Genomic DNA, 16,861 nt, shown 5'->3' with positions numbered 1-16,861 from the left:
CACTGAGGACAATCTGTGAATGACATAAGGCCACACAGAGACTGCGGCAGTATAAAAACAACAGTGCCAAATTCGGCTAAATGTTCAATATCAGACCAATATAGATATCTGAAGAATCCTCCGATACCACCAATAACCTAATGCAGTGTTGTTTAGAAAGGCTGGCTTCATGGACCAAATGTTATCAGGGAACATTGATGTCATCCACCAAAAAGAGTTTGTTGTTTCAAGCTCTGCCAGAGCTGCAATTGTGTTTAAGCACAGATGGTAACGACATGCTGTAGCTCATTTACAGCTAATGATAAAAGGGAAATATTCAACACTAAAGTTGATGTGAAACTAGATAGAAAGAGTGATACAAGCCATTAGAGGCTCTTTTTTGGGAGTGGGTCTTATTTCAACAATAACATATGAGATATACTGATTTGTCGCTTATTACCTGCTTCAGTTTTATTTCACAGTGGGGTCCTGGGTTAAAACCCCACTCTGTGACTTTTTTGCCAAATAATAGACTGAATTTATTTATTTTTTGTGAGGTTGCGCCACCACAAACATGACTCTTTCTGCTTGTCTCTATGGAAATGTTGTTCCTTTGGCTACAGGATTCCACAGTATGATATAAAATATATCAGGGAGAAAGTATGAGCAGACAAAACACAACTCCAGGTCCATGAGGAAACTACAGTACAACATGCATAAGAAAATAGTATAACATGGAGTAAAAAGTGAAAAGTGACGTATACAGAGCACCGCATAAGTCAGCTGAATATCCCCCTCCCTCTCCATACAGTCTAGTCTTTTGGTTTTGGGGTATTCTGACTGTACGTGTTATTATTCAGTGGGGGGCACAGAATAAAGTCCCTCTTCCTTATTAGTGAGGCCCCAGCTGCCCTAAGCTCTCTGCTGGGAGTTCAGGAACCATTGCTTTTGTCGGCGATTGGCCAAAAGCTCCTCAGGGCAAGAAGCCAGAGACTACCTAAAACCTCACACACAAGTCCACAAACACGACAGGGGTGCACAACCACACACAACACCAGGGTTTGTCGAACGGAAAATCTGGATTACCTTTGTCCACAGTTCACTACGCTTTAATGTCCACTATTAGCATGTCACTGGAGCTGCTCTGTGCCAGCGCATGAATGTCATGTAACATTTGACTCTCAGGTGAATGCACTCACCGGGAGTTCAAACTACCAAACCTAAACAACTGCTTCATGTTTTCAGCTTTTAATACACTGTAAATCATATGGCTCTTCCCTCATATTCTATATGTATTTCTTTGATATCTTCTTAATCCATCATGTGACATTTTATGACTGGTTGATAATCTATTTAAAAGGACCTGGCATCTCACGTATGCCTGTATGCCATGTATGTAAGAAAGCCATAAATTCAAAATGTGAACAATACATGACTTTTACAGGTCCTATATTATACAAAATTTGATTGATTCTTGTGAGCTTTAAGCCTTGTTAGAATGTTGTTACCTGAATGTACGTACCTGGAGAAAATGAAAAGTAAAATTAGCCCTTTAATACAGTCGGAGTGTTGTCTTTTGTTGTCGCATTATGATTTTTGTATATCATTGTTTCCCAAAGACTGAGTCACAATCCCTCAAGTGGGTCGCAAAAGATTTTTTTTGGTTTGCCTTGTCACGATCTGCATGTAGGTCTGCAATATACAGTTCTACAGACTATTTTGTTCCAATATTGCTGGTTCAATTGATGAAAAGAAAAAGAAATGGGCTACATTTTAAAGTCCAAATAGGCAACTTATGGATCCTTTTATTTCTCATTCAATTACTGTTTTTCATTGTTTAAAACTTGAGTAATATTAATTGTTCAAAGAGACATGATCACTCTGTCAACAATAAAATACGGTCAAAATATGGTCAAATCCACCTTTATTTTGTGATTCATGAATAATGTCTATTGACTTGGGTCGCAAAGGTTGTAAAATATATTAAAATATGGGTCCTCAGAAAAAAAGTTTAGGAAAAACTGTTCTGTACGGAATCCCTGAGGTGCATTTTTTCTCAGCCACATTAACGATTAAAAAAAAAAAAATTTTTAATTAAAGACAATTTTTTATTTTATTATTTTTGAAGAAGAAGAAGAAGAAGAAATATTAAAAAATAAATAAATAAATTATAAAATTGGAGTTGTTGATACAAAAAAAAGAACCACTTAGAAAATAGAGCCCAAATGTACCTCTTTTTTTCTCTCTTGCTGTTCAGGGCTTTCATAGTTCTACATTATCGCAGTATATAAATCAAAGAGTTTACTACATCTATTTTGAGTAGGGCTTAATATGTCATTTTATAACCCAAACCCCAATCTTAACCAATTTCACCATCTAGCTACCTTACTTTTGTTTTTCAAGCATTTTGAAATGTTGTTGTATATGGCACTGGACATGACGAAGAGAAACAAGCCAGAATGGAGCTGCTTTCAATACATCAGCTGCAGTGAGAGTCTGTTGCACAAATGAGGCTGGTGTAAAAGTAGCTCCATCACTTTCCTCTAGATGGAGTCAAGAGTTACAACAATATCACCAAGCCCAGACCTATAAGAACATATTAGATGGTATATTGTAATAAGAATATGAGTAACCCTTTTGCTATGTGTTTTGTTGACAGCTAGAAATCCCATTGTTTGATGTGAAATTTTCTTTGTAATTCTCCATATTAAAACAGACCGCTGCCAGTGACTCATCAGCTGATAATGGATTGTGGATCATACATTTCTGTCGCTGTAAAGAGAGGAAGAATGCTTCAGTGGGTCAATCAAAGTTCAGTTCAGGTGCTCAGTGGAAAAACTTCACATACAGATATTTAAAAAAGAAATGTCTTAGATTTTTTCTTTTTAATTTCTGTTGCTTTACCATATTTTCCATACACCACCATGTTCATGTTTGGACCATGTCCCACTTCAACCTGCAGCTAGTCATATCACCGGAGATTAAATTTCCAAAATGACCGTTATCTGGACAGGCAAAATGCCAGCTGATTAGTGAAGCTCATTATCCGTTGTGACTAAAGACCACAGTGCAGGCGGACAATGGCACTTACTCTCAGCTGCTACACAAATCCCCCACGGTTACACTTCCTAACACAACAGAGCCACCACTTACCCACCACATCACTACGGTAGCCTCACAAGTCCAAGGATCATATCTGTTATAGGTGGGATTTTGGGGACTTTTCACCATTCAAAAGATGTGATAGGCTTCTGCATGTTGTTTGTTAGGACAGGTCCCAACATTAGTTTAAAAATGACCAGGTGGCCAGAGAATTTGATGGTAGAATTTGGGGTTTAACTTCAAAATGCAGATATTTTGAGCAGCTTTACAGTTAATACTGAAGACTATACTAGGTTATACGGGTGAGCGATATCTTGATATTTAAAATATATACAGATTTTTTGAACACGAAATGGATTCTGACATATTGTATATATCTATATAATGCTTATATTTAATTCTGATTTCAACGCTTTACTTGTTTGCCTTCTTTGCTGTGCTGTGCTCGCCACCTCCTTGCTTTAGTTTCCCATTCAACACGGCGGCACCCACAAGCAGCCTGTGAATGCCAAAGGTTTCTAGCACCTCAAACCTTTTCCACCATTTATAGATTCACCATCAGAAGCACATCCTCTGTCACAGCGAGAACACATATAATCCACTGAGTCATGTCCTTTAGTCCAGTTGGTTTTGGTTATGGTTTTATGTTTCATTTCTGTAAAATTTAACCAAATGTGTCAAAGTTGCATTAAACACATTATAATCTCAAATGGGCTGATATGGTTCTACAGTAGTTATAGTTTATATGTTGTAAAGTTTAGTATTGTAAAGTTTATTTATGCAGAAGATTTTAATTAATAATCTGCTGCAGTGCAGAACTGGTGTTTGGAAATGGTTGGTTTGATCTGCAGTGGATGGTGGGATACCTCAGAGCTCCTTACCGCTGGTGAGGAACATGGATCTATTAAATCAGGAATTTCTCGAACTTTCTCTGCTAAAGGTGCCCATGGTTATGGTTCTCGTATGGTTAACAGGATTAATGCAAAGAATGAAGAAAAGAATGAATGAAAAGAAGGAAATGTGTATTATTTCTTCCTTTATTTTACAGTTAAATTATTATTATTATTTTTCTATACAGGGATTTTTATTTATTTATTTTTTATAATGAAGCCCTTTGTCCCTACATGAACTGCCTCTTAGCACTTCAATAAAAAAAGACCTTGTGGAATTTAGCATATTTGTTTTTGCAGTAGTTTTTGGGGGGGGGCTGTTTTTCCTGTACAGATATTGAGATATATATCGTATATCGAAATATAGCAGAATATATCGATATATATTTTTTGCTCCATATCGCCCAGCCCTACTAGGTTACATGACACTAAATCTGGCATGAAGTTCAATGTTTGATTTCTCAGCTCAAATGCCCAAATGATTAATTGATTAATTTACATTTGGGCAAAATGTGGTGACGTTATTCAATAACAAAAGAAAAATTATGTAACTTGTCTGGTGGTCTGTCTGTCACTTTCTTCCCCATAGAGATGCTGTTGCTTCACTTGGCGTGTATGGCATTAAACTTACTAGTACATCCATGGATACAAGGTAATGCCAAGTATTTTCTAGCAATAAAAAGAGGCATGCAAGATAGATGGGCTTAATGCCATACCGCGGAACATTCCATACAGATTTTTTTTATATTTTTAGCAATATAAAACACTTGTGATTTAATAAATGCAAGATAGACTGGCTTAATGCCACTCTGCGTAATATTTATACAGCATTTTATAGGCCGATGCCCTTCATCTGAGACATCATATTCTCGACTGTCGTGAACACCACCGATTTTGAAGGTTAACACTCACTACGACAAGCAGCTCGCCAATGCATGAGACAGCAATACCAGACACATTGTGGTGCAACCTAGAATAGTCTCATACCCCCAGCTCAAGTTTATTCTTGTCCCGCAGCAGCTAAAAGTGTTTCAAAGGATTTCACAAGCACTTTGTCTCCCCACACAGCTCTGCTAATAATGTGAGTGTACACCTATCAATTCACAAGATGAGGAAGGCCAAAAACCCCAAGGTCTAGAGGCGATGAAATGTTTGTTTACAAAGCTGCAACTTTTCAGGGACAATCGGTTCAACAGGAAATTAATAGGACTTTGTTTCACGTATTATTATTATTAAAATATGCTTGTTATTAAACTGCAAGACCAACTACTGCTGCAGGAATTTGTATAAAAAAAAAAAAAGTCAATGTAATGGGACTGAGACATGTAGGATTCTGTTCAGAGTGCACAATGAAAAGAACATTCACATTTGAGAGAAGACTGAAATATGAACTGATAAACAAATACAAGAACATGTTTGTAGACGTCTAACAACAAGATTTCTTCTATAAAAACAGGATATTTTATTCTTTGCAGATGAGAAGACATTCTGTTATCTCAATAAATGTAAAGTAGTCTCAGTAATTTGATGATTGCACCAACTCAAATAACGATTTTGATTCGATTTCAGTTTAATTTGCAACCCTAATGTAAACTAATAACTATATCTACAAGGATTAAACGAATTATAGACATCACATGATAAACTTTCTTTTCCATCTCTCCAAAAAACTCAATATGCACATAAAAAACAAGGTGTAAGTCAAAACTTGAAATGCATTTTTAAGGAATTACCCTCATATTTTTGTCTGTTATTGTGTCTGAGTCGTGAGAGCATAAACTGCACAAGAACTCAATCTGACTACATCGTCCTTAAAACCACGGTCTTTACATTGTAGACACCATAATTTTCTATAATGTATCTCATATATAACTGCTGCCTGTAATTATGTCTCGATTATGACCTGAGCCTGCTGCGCCCCCCTACGCGGCGGATGTAGGGATGTTGTTGACTCCCAAGGTAATACACACTGACCAAATTGCTTCCTCCATGTTTGATAGAGGAATAATTATTTCCTCCTATAGCCCCTCCCTCCTGGCACACTCCCGTTTTCTCTGACCAAGAAGAAATCCCCCTTAAATATCAAAGAAGTGTTTCACAGGACGGCAAGATCAATCACAATCGAAACGCACATCGCAATTACAAGTAAGCCTCACGATAGTACATTTTAAAGTGTGATATATTGCTGTAGCTCGCTGAATATAGACAAGTAATGAAAATACAAGATAAGAACAGATTTATACCACAGAAACTATTCTAAAACTACAATTTTGTAAGAAAAAAAAAAAAACATGAGATTGAATAAATAAATAGCAGAATGAAACACTTCAGTACTTAGTTTGAATCTATAATGAGTAGGGGTGTAACGATATCCAAGTCTCAAGATACGATATCATCACGGTATGAACCTCGCGGTACGATATTTATTGCGATATCGTGGGAAAACTCACTATATTGTGGGGAGGCTCATGATTAGGAATGTAACAATATCCAAATTTCTCAGTACGGTATTTTCCCGATAAACATTTCACGGTACGATATTTATTGCGATATTTTGTGGAGGCTAACAAAACTGTGAATATTTCAATTTTTCCTCTTAAAATGCCTTGACAAGACTTAATCCAAAGAACTAAAACTTAAAAGTGCTTAGAACTGTTATTTCTTCTTGTAGTCTGCACTGAAATGGAGCAAAGGATCATGGTCTATGTAGTTTTCTCTGTCTTTTTTTTAGCTACTGCCGCACCATAACTCGTAATTTAAGCAATGAGACTTGTAATTCGATATATTGTGATGATCCACGATATTATTGTGAAAACTTTGACGATACGATATCACGATATTTTGGTTATTGTTACATCCCTAATAATGAGTCATATTATTAAAGTTATTAATTCAACCTTTTACGAATCAAATCTTGCCAAAAAAATAACCAAAAATTTCCAAGTTGTGCAAAGAAATAAGAAGTTAATATAGTGATTATCATGACAAGCCAGAGGCAAGACCATTATTTACATTTAGTTTGCATCTATAATGATTCATATTATTAAAGTTATTAATTCAACTTTTTACGGATCAAATTTTAAGATATTTGCTAAAAAAAAAAAAAAAAAATTCTGAGTAGTGCAAAGAAATAAGATGTCAATTTAATGATTATCATGACCATTATTGACCTTTAGTTTGCATTTGTACAAACACGTTCTGAAAAGTGATTCTTGTTTTACTAGTCAGTTCATTATTCAGTCTTTTTGTCAGTTCTTCTCGGAGACGCTTAAAATGTGAACTTTGAACAGAATCCTATTATTAAAACATAAATTACAGATCTAATCACAATCACAAAGCTTGTCAGAAAAAACGCAATTAGATATTTTTCAAAATCATCCGGCCGTAGTTCTTCCCTACTTGTGATACAAGGGCAGGTAAAGGACTAGCACTAATCAACAGCTAGATGAGTACTCGCCTGCACCCGTAGCCTCCCCCCACCTCTCGCCTTCCCCCGCAGCTCCCTCGGGTGTCACGGGGACGTGTCTGTACCTGTCCCACGCCGGAGGGAGGGAAGTGGTGACTGGCGCCTTGCTCACTACAGTCAACACGGATGCGAACAAAAGCCTTGAGGTTTGGACTTTACTTCATTTGTTGATATAAGCTCCGACTAAATCAAGTTTATGACAAATGTTATGACTACGTGAATTATCAAATGTATCCATCTGGTTTTAAGTCAGAAATTTATAAAGCATGATAAAATAACAGTTATTTAAAGGTGCAATATATGTACTTTCTCAGCTGGAGGGTCTGACGCTTGCTTGTTTGGAGGGGAAATGCTTCTTTTTTTTTTTTTTTACTGTAATGGCATTAAAAATAGACTTCACTCCACAAATGTGAACAATAACGTGGTCTGGTAATGTGACCTGCTTCCCTCTATGGAGAAAGTAGAATGCCATACTGCGGAACATTTCTGGCCAAGCAATAACATTAATTAAACATCAACAAACATTAAAGAGGAGGTATTTTACTTCTATGGAGTGTTAACTGCTAATACATAATATATTTAGATCGTTTTGTTACCTTTTATTTTTTTGAAACATGTATAATCATCAAAAACAGCACATTCCGAGTCCACCCTTCCTTTGCTCCTTGTGCAAAGTCACTGCCCCTTCAGAGCACTATCACAACACAATCAGCGTGCATCCTGCGAATAATACTACAAAAAATTGCATCAAGTTTGTGGAGTTTTGTGTACTGTTTTGTGTAATACTTTTGAATATTTATGGAGAATTTTTTGTGGGAGCATGGACGGCATTAGCCTGATTCATCAGCTGGTGTCACTTTGTGGAAACTGTCTGACCTCGCAGCATTAGGATTCATTCGGTCAACAGTAGGCGGGTATTTTTTTAATTTAACCAGTCGCTGCTATTTGGTCGTGACGTATGTCATGTGCCAAATGCCGTAGGAAGAAGGGCAATAATGTCTTTCCCCTTGATAAAATTTACTAAACATTCTCTTTGTTCTGGCTTTAAATCCTCAATCTCGGGAATCATTGCCAACACAGAATGTACGGCTTCGTCTACATCCATCTCAACCGCTTTGTTTACTGTTGTGCTGTTCCACAAAAGGGACCCAGACAGGCGCTTGAGTTTGACGTCACAGCTCCTTACGCATTTGCCGGTGCGCGGTCTACAATGTGCAAACTGTCTAGTGTATTCTGATTCCTGACCTAGTTGCTGGAAAGAAATAAAATTGAGTGGAGGCACTAGGTGGCACCAGCCTCTACTGGCATGTTTTTGATTATAACCTGGTTAAAAGCTAAAAAAAACAAGAACAATTTTGTATAATACCCCCTCTTTAAAATTCATCATGAAAATATTACAGATAATTTCTTACAATCAAGTTAAATTGATGAAATTGTTCCAGTTACTCAGTGAAAGCTCCACTGGCTGCTTTAGAATGCAGTAGACTAGTTTGAATAAAAATGCGCAGCCTAAATCTAATTCCTTTATAATTTATGTGCAACCAAGTCTTCATCTAATTATTTTAATAAAGTTTCATAAAGAATCCTCCCTCTAGGCCTGTTCTGGGTGCCTCAGCAGTTCATAGCATATATACCCCTTTTATGACCTCTACGCGCATTACATCGTCCTTTGTCCCCCCATTTTTACAATCCTCTAAAGTGCACTTCTCTGTCATAAAACGGAAATTCAAAAGCACTTTTTAGATTAAAAATTGTATTTCATCCCGGCAGCGTTTGACAAAATGATAAACACAAAATAATATCTACTTTGTAGTGGCTGCCAATAACTTAATAAGACTGTTGATAGGACAGGCAGTAGGTTTGGAGATCACATGACATTCAAAGACAATAACTTTCAGATTGAAGATTCAGAGGTGAAATTCATTCCCACAGCAATATTAAAACACAGCTTTTTTATTTGTATGCACCATTTTAACACTGCCTCAATAATAATATATAATAATAAGTGATTATGAAGTGATGTAGACATATTTTTTAGAGTGGAACAATTAAAGGCTCTGTATAAGTATCATTATAGTAGTATAAGTAGATTATATGAATATTATGGATATGGTAAATCCCACAGAAAAGGTTTTATCATAATACGTGTATCATTCGTTCATTTGTTTTTCAATATAAAACCAAAAATGAGAAAATGATAAAACAACTGTTTTCTTCATTATTTGTCTCCAAAACCAAAATGAAGAAATAGATAATGATTAGTTTTTTCAGTTTTCAATTTTGTGTTTAAATGAAGAATGGAAAAAACAGATAACGGCAGTTTCCCGTTTACGTGACTTCCGTGATTGCGATGCCGGACTGAACCAGGACTGATCCAGGTCTGGGACCAGACTGGAACCAGACTGGAACTAGACTGGGACTGAGACCGAGATCAGGCCGGGACCAGACCGGGACCAGACCGAGACTGAGACTAGAGCGGGACCAGACCGGGACAAGACCGAGACCAGACCGGGACCAGACCGAGACCAGGCCGGGACCAGATCGAGACCAGACCGAGACTGAGACCAGAGCGGGACCAGACCGGAGGCTCAGAGCCCATGGCAGGGCCGGAGCTCAAAGCTGAGGCTCGGAGTCAAAGCTCGGAGTCCGCTCTGGTCCTGCTCTGGTCCCAGTCTCAGTTCTGATCTCAGTCCCAGTCTGGTCCCGGTCTGGTCTCGCTCTGGTCCCGGTCTGGTCCCAGACCTGGATCAGTCCTGGTTCAGTCCGACATCGCAATCACGGAAGTCACGGAAACGGGAAACTGCCGTTATCTGTTTTTTCCATTTTCCATTAAAACACAAAATCGAAAACTAAAAAAACAAATCATTATCTGTTTTTTCATTTTGGTTTTTGAGACAAATAATGAAGAAAATAGTTGTTTTTTCGTTTTCTTATTTTTGGTTTTATATTGAAAAACGAATGAACAAATGATACACGAATCTATGCTTTTTAAAGACATTACATTTACTTATATTTATTTTCTGGAGACTTAGCCATAGTCACTACTCATCTGACCTTAACCTAAACCCTGACTTATTTAAACCGTATCTAAACTTTAAACTTTAATGTTGGGGACCTGATTTTTGTCCCTATAATAAACATCGTAATATATTTTAATTCTAAGCTTCTTTCAAAACACCCAACTGTACAGAACAACATAATTACACCGACAATGCAATACAAAACCCGATGACGGTGTAATAGTCATCGTTTCTGTGGTGTAGAATTGTCTGAACAGGTAATGAGGCAAGTCCCCGTCATGTAAGTGTGTGTGTATGCAGATTTTAATCCCTAAAATGTGATAAATACACCCGTCACTAAACTGGGTCTAAACCGGAATGAAACCTGAACTAGACAAAGACTAAACCAAGACAAGCTGGATGAAAAGAGGTCTATATCAGGACTAATAATCAGAGCCAAAAATCTAGTATGTCATTTATGTACAATAAGTTAAAGCGGTGGAGTGGAGGAAGTAAAAAACAGAAGTTGTAAAGGCAAACCTCACTGGCAAAACAACAGTGAATGAACTATCCAGAGGCATGAAGCAATGAAAGACATTCACAACAGCTGATATGTTATTTTAAGTACCATACATGTTATAGAAGAATGACTCTAGGGTTGATACTATTCCAAGCATCTATACAGGGGCATGTATGTACGTAGTATGTATATGTAGCCAACTAAGTACATACTGCTAGTACACTTTAGTAATACTTGCCAAAAAGCTTCAGTTAAGTGACTAGGTGAAGCCTAAAATAGCTTAGTAGAATTAAATACTGAAACATATTTTAAAAACCCATGTGCTGAATTGACTGAAGGATCAAACTTTGAAATTACAGCAATGGACAGATATAATGGAGGAAATTTACGTGATGGAAAAAATAACTTATTATTTGAGACTGAAAGCTGGTAAATTTGTGAAGCGATGGTCAAAATGGTCTATTTACAAAGCTCACTCCAATGTATAAGGTATTTTATTTTTCTATCTTTTTTTTTTTTGTAGAACCCCAAAGATATGTTGATGATATAATGTATATTTGTTAAATTTTTTGTGCTTAGAAAAAATTCATGTTTACAAACAAATTGTATTAGAAACAACATTTGATTATGAAATCCATAAACTAATATTATTTAATATCATGATTATATTATGATAGACTAATTTAAAGCCACATTATGTACCTTTTAAGCCAAAATGCATGTTTTGTTTGTTTTTCCTTCATTTTGGTTGTGCGTACTAGGCTGAAAATCTGAAAATATTCTTAATCTGAACAAGTTTGCATCTCCACAAGTGTAACTCCACATGGAAATGTTGGATATAATGTTCAACGATATGGCATAAAACATACCTATCGTCTCACAGAATGTTCCGAAGTATGATTTTAACTTTCTACAGTGTTCCAAGGAAATCAAGCAGGTGACCATACCACCTCCAGAAAGTTATTGTACATAAACCAACACAAGGTAATATAAGTATACTGTAAACTAGACTGTAATTACCGGAAGTTCAAAGTCCTATTTTAAGCACATTACAACTGCTTTGATCCATAAACACCAACCTTACACTGATTTCTATCCACAAACAAAACACATTAAAACAACAGCAGAATTAGACGACCTAGTAACAATTGTTCAAAAATATCCAGCACTAGCCCTGTCTATGGACCAGGTTTATTAAAATGTGCATTCAAATCCTCTTATGAGTTAAAGCACCATTGCAGACACCAGCAGCTGGTAAAGAAGAACAAGGAGCTGAGAGAACCATAGTGGCAGGTGCACACGACTAAGCCTTAAGTGGCCCCCGGAGCATTGTGGGTAATGACTGCCACTGAACCAGGTCTAAAAAGGTTCAGCAGTCCTTGGTTGAACGCGCTGCATACAACCTCTATCAGGGATTTCAAAGCAGCTCCTATTAGCATTATATTTGCTGAGCTCTACCTTGTTACTAAAACATTGGACCTTGTTGCATATTCTGTTTGACTTTTTTGCCTTTTTTATCTTTCATGCCGCACGAGGATCAAACCTGAATATTCGTCACATTGGAAGAGATAACCGTGTTTTTAACTGTAAGACTAATTTGTTCAGAAATTTGAAGTCTATTTGCAATTAAAATGTACCTGCTAAAATTAGTATCTGAGTGAGCAGAATGTATGTCCTCAAAAGTACAAGTACGCTTACAATATGGATAAACAAAAAAATATATAGCTATAACCAAAAATTGTACTGTCTGTAAGTATTGTAATTTAAGAGTGTAGTTAGAAATCATACGCATCTGGAAGATATTTTCTAACAGCTAAATAATAGAAGTTCAAGATATGTGTGGTTGAATCTGATCAGTATCATAAATATAGCTCACGTTGTCTGATTCCAGGCAGTTATTAAAATTTTAAGAAAAAATGCAATTTCAACACCAAAGATCCTGTATTACACAACATTGTTTCTTGTGAATTTGTGAGCTAACTAATCAAAAACATACCCGGAGCTGTGTTTTGTTTCATTCACACATGTTTGAGGAATTTTTTATTATTAGTTTGTCTACATCTGCAAAGCTCAAAATGCTCTCTTCCACCTTCAAGTAAACAGCTCCTTTTACCTTTAGTTCAGAAGAGATTGGCATTTCCGGGGTTGAAATTATCCAAATGATTCTAGTGAAGGTGTATGGAGTTTAAGAACACAGTGGAGCACTTCCTGTATTACGACCATGACATCACAAGGTGGAACTGAGTGTTTTTTGTTTGAGAGAAGAACTCAGCCTAAATATGCAGGGTCTAGGTTTTCAACATGTGTGAATGAAACAAAACATAACTCCAGGTCTGTTTTTGATGAGGAAGCAACATTATAACATAGATCAGAAAATGGCATAATATTGGCCCTAAATAACAGTATTTTAGTATTTTCTTTTATAACTCCATGTGGTGTTAATTTATGTAATCCCAGACCTGCCCAGGTAGGTTCCATAGTGGTTCATGGATTTATACTAATCTTTGTGCTCTTATACTTTTTCTGATACCAGAGGTGGGGACTAGTCACTATTTTTAAGACTTGAGACTTGACTTGATAAACCTGAACTAAGACTTGGGACTCGACTTGGACTTTAAGGTCAGTGACTTGGGACTTGATTCAGACTTGAGGTTTGTGACTTCAGAAGACTTGGGAAGCACTTTTAAATCTGAATTCTTTCTATTCTGACCATAATGATTCACACTAAGATCTTGTCAAGACATTTAAAAAGGAAAAAAGAACTAAAATAATTTCTACAACTCTTACATACTCTATAAATATTCATATATAAATATACCATGACTTTTTAAGTACAAGTTAGTTTAAAATGTATATAAATTGCAAAAATCTAAGATACATCTGGTACTTCGGTTTAAAGATTTGAAATGACTTGAAGCTCAAAGCAGATGACTTGGACTTGACTTGGACTTATGGGCCAGTGACTCGAGACTCGACTTGGACTTGCCTGTATTTGACTTGGGACTTGACTCGGATTTGAGGTCAACAACTTGAGGCTTACTTAAGACTTGTAAAACGATGACTTGATCCCAACTCTGTCTGATCCAGCTCCAGATCTTTCTAAAGTTTTTCAGGAAAGGTTCATTTTTGTCCTGCTGTACTTTTTTAATACTGATACTTGTTCGAGTATCTAGTTTTGATATAAGTTCCAGTATTGCTTAGTACCAGATTTTGACAAGCCTAATAGGAATAAAATATACAAAAACACTCTAGTCTTGGTTCATCTTGAGATCACGTGTTGTCTACTGGCGCCATATGACCGCTCGTACATTTGTTTGGACATGTGACAGATCATGTTTATGTACTGTGCCATAACAGTTATCAGAGTATTTCATGTACGTCACGTGTGGGGGTTGTACTCACACAGACTTCAGCAGAACTGCCTGGTCTTCCATCCCTGAGGAGTCCCATCTGCAGGAGGGAGCCAGCGGATCTGAACACACACACACACACACACATGATCAGATGAACACGTGGAACATCAAAACGCTCAATACTGCTTTTGTTAAAGGGGAACTATGGATGTACTAGCATTTTCACAATACTAAAATCTCAAACTTTTCAATTTCAATATTAAAGAATACACTCGATACTTGATGTAGATGAGGTGCTCTATGTAACTTTTTGGTTGGGGGCTTGTTTCTATGGTTATGTAATTACTCAGGATTCCCATTCTTTTTCACTGACAAAATTTCAAAACGTTTCCGTGACTTTTTCATGACCTAAAGTGAATTTTCCATGACTTTGAGCATACCTTGATCAGACTTTTAGGGCTAAATATGAAATGTTAACCCTTTCCACTCACCTTATGGTCTGGTATTATAGTTCTTTAACACTCAAAATACTGTCAGTGCATTTATTGTCGTCTCTTTTAAACAAAAGGTGCATACATTCGGAAATAATCATAATAACCTAATGATAACTTAACAGAATGCTATAGCTGTGGGAAAAAGATATTAAAATTCTTGACTTTTTCAAAACTTTCATTGAATTTACAAAATTCCATGACTTTTTCAGGCCTGGAAAATGACATTTTGAATTTCCATGATTTTTCCAGGATTTCCATGACAGTGGGAACCCTGTATTCTGCCTGGAATGTTCCACAGTATGACATTAAACAGCTATACTTTACATTTATCCAACTACATGTGGTTTTATAGCTCAAAAATACTTAGAAAAACAGATATTCTGACTGTGAGAGGGTCGCTTCTCCACAGATCTGACCTGTAACTTGGTCTTGTTTGGCCTCCATGAAGATAGAAAGGTTTAATGTCATATAGTGAAACATTCCAGACGAAGCAATAACATGTATATGCAGAAAAGCTTTGAATGGACCCTCCACCAGAAAATTTACATAATAGAACTTTTAAAAATACTTCTGTTTTAGTAATAGAATGTAAAAATGCAAAATAATAGTGCTTTCTTTATGTTACCACTAGGCCTTACACTTGTTCTAATGAAGTTAAAGTTCTTGAAAGCTAAAATTTTGCCCTGTTAATGTGATTTTTTTTGCAGTTCAAATGAGTATACTCTTTCGACATTAGTTAACATATGGATTTGAGTCTATTTTTTTGATATTTTTGCCAACCGTAGTATGTCTTGCGTGTTGAAATGTTCCACAGACAGCGTTTAACTTATCTCTGTGGAGACAAGCAGGTCAAATCATAGTAGGGACGCGTGTTTTCCAAGGTAGTTTTGCAATAAAAAAAAAAATAATACTTTTTAAATGTAAGATAGTTATAGTTAAGTTTATTCCCAACAAAGCAACAAAAACATGATGAACCAACCACCATAAAAGTTAAATAGTTCATCTTTAACAGCGCAATAAGCAGGGATGTCACAATATCAAAATTTAGTGTTTGTATTTTTGGATTTTTTCGTTCTTACAATAATGTTGAGACCAGATCCTGATCATCTTGATAGAAGTAAACGAGCTCTCAAACTAACCCTTTACCCTAGTGAACACAGCTGGACTTTTGCTGTGTTCACTAGCATAGTTCCAATCCGAAAAAAAAACTTACGCCGCCTACAAATGTTTTACAAATTATCAATCAATGTGACATTTATTTATCCATGAAAGGGTTTTGTTTTTTGACAGTCATGTGAAGCTATTGCTAACAGAACTAGACTGGAGCTGGAGGACTACAGACGGCCACATTATGCTGACCTACCAACGAACTGTAATAAACGTACCAGCCCTGACAATAAAATAAAAGTGATATATTCTTACAATGTATTATGTCCATATGCATCTCTATTGACTCCAGCAGTTTGAAGAGCTCCCCAGAATGCCATGCTTAATGCCATTACCAGATAAAAGCCATGATTACCACAGTGACTAATGGGAGCACGGGACACTATTATAGATTTTTTTTTTCTCTTTATGTTAGGTCTGTGTTCAAGCATACAAATACTTGCTTGGCGTTGCTTGGAAAGGGTAAATCTATGTTAGAAATATCAAGACACAAAATCAGAGAAATGTGTAATCTTATCATTTTAAAATAATAACCCACATTCAGACTTTCAGATGTTTTCATTTGAGCAGAACTGCAATTTATAGGAGCACCATGTCACTTTTCAAGCAAAGGGTCCGCTACCTGCTAATCTCCATGGCGATGTGATTGCAGCTTTACCTGAAATGTTCCTCTATATGGCTTTAAACAGACAGTGTCTACCTCTAACTCACCTGACTGTCTCCACGGACACGAATAAGGTTAATGCAATATTGTAAAACAGTCAAAGTAAAGCATTAACATCACCATGGAGACAAACAAAAATAATACAAAGTGCGCCTTTAACTATATTAAATGTTTGTGACTTATTACTTTAGTGCAGACATGTCAAACTCAGGCCTGGGATCCAAATT

At 36.5% G+C, this 16,861-nt stretch overlaps 1 protein-coding gene across 1 annotated transcript in view; it reads right to left on the bottom strand.

The window, feature by feature from the left end:
* LOC110159335 (RNA-binding protein with multiple splicing-like) overlaps positions 1 to 16,861 on the bottom strand; it is an 89,877-nt gene that overhangs the window by 11,186 nt on the left and 61,830 nt on the right. The window contains exon 7 of the mRNA XM_055156530.1: positions 14,359 to 14,428. Within this exon, the coding sequence (XP_055012505.1) occupies positions 14,366 to 14,428 (63 nt within the window). The 3' untranslated portion in view covers positions 14,359 to 14,365. The remainder of the gene's footprint in view (positions 1 to 14,358; positions 14,429 to 16,861) is intronic.

Source organism: Boleophthalmus pectinirostris, unplaced genomic scaffold, assembly GCF_026225935.1.
Source record: "Boleophthalmus pectinirostris isolate CB_2022bp ecotype Guang Dong unplaced genomic scaffold, ASM2622593v1 HiC_scaffold_20, whole genome shotgun sequence".
NCBI classification, from domain to species: Eukaryota; Metazoa; Chordata; class Actinopteri; order Gobiiformes; family Gobiidae; genus Boleophthalmus; species Boleophthalmus pectinirostris.
This window is presented reverse-complemented; position numbering and strand designations above follow the sequence as displayed.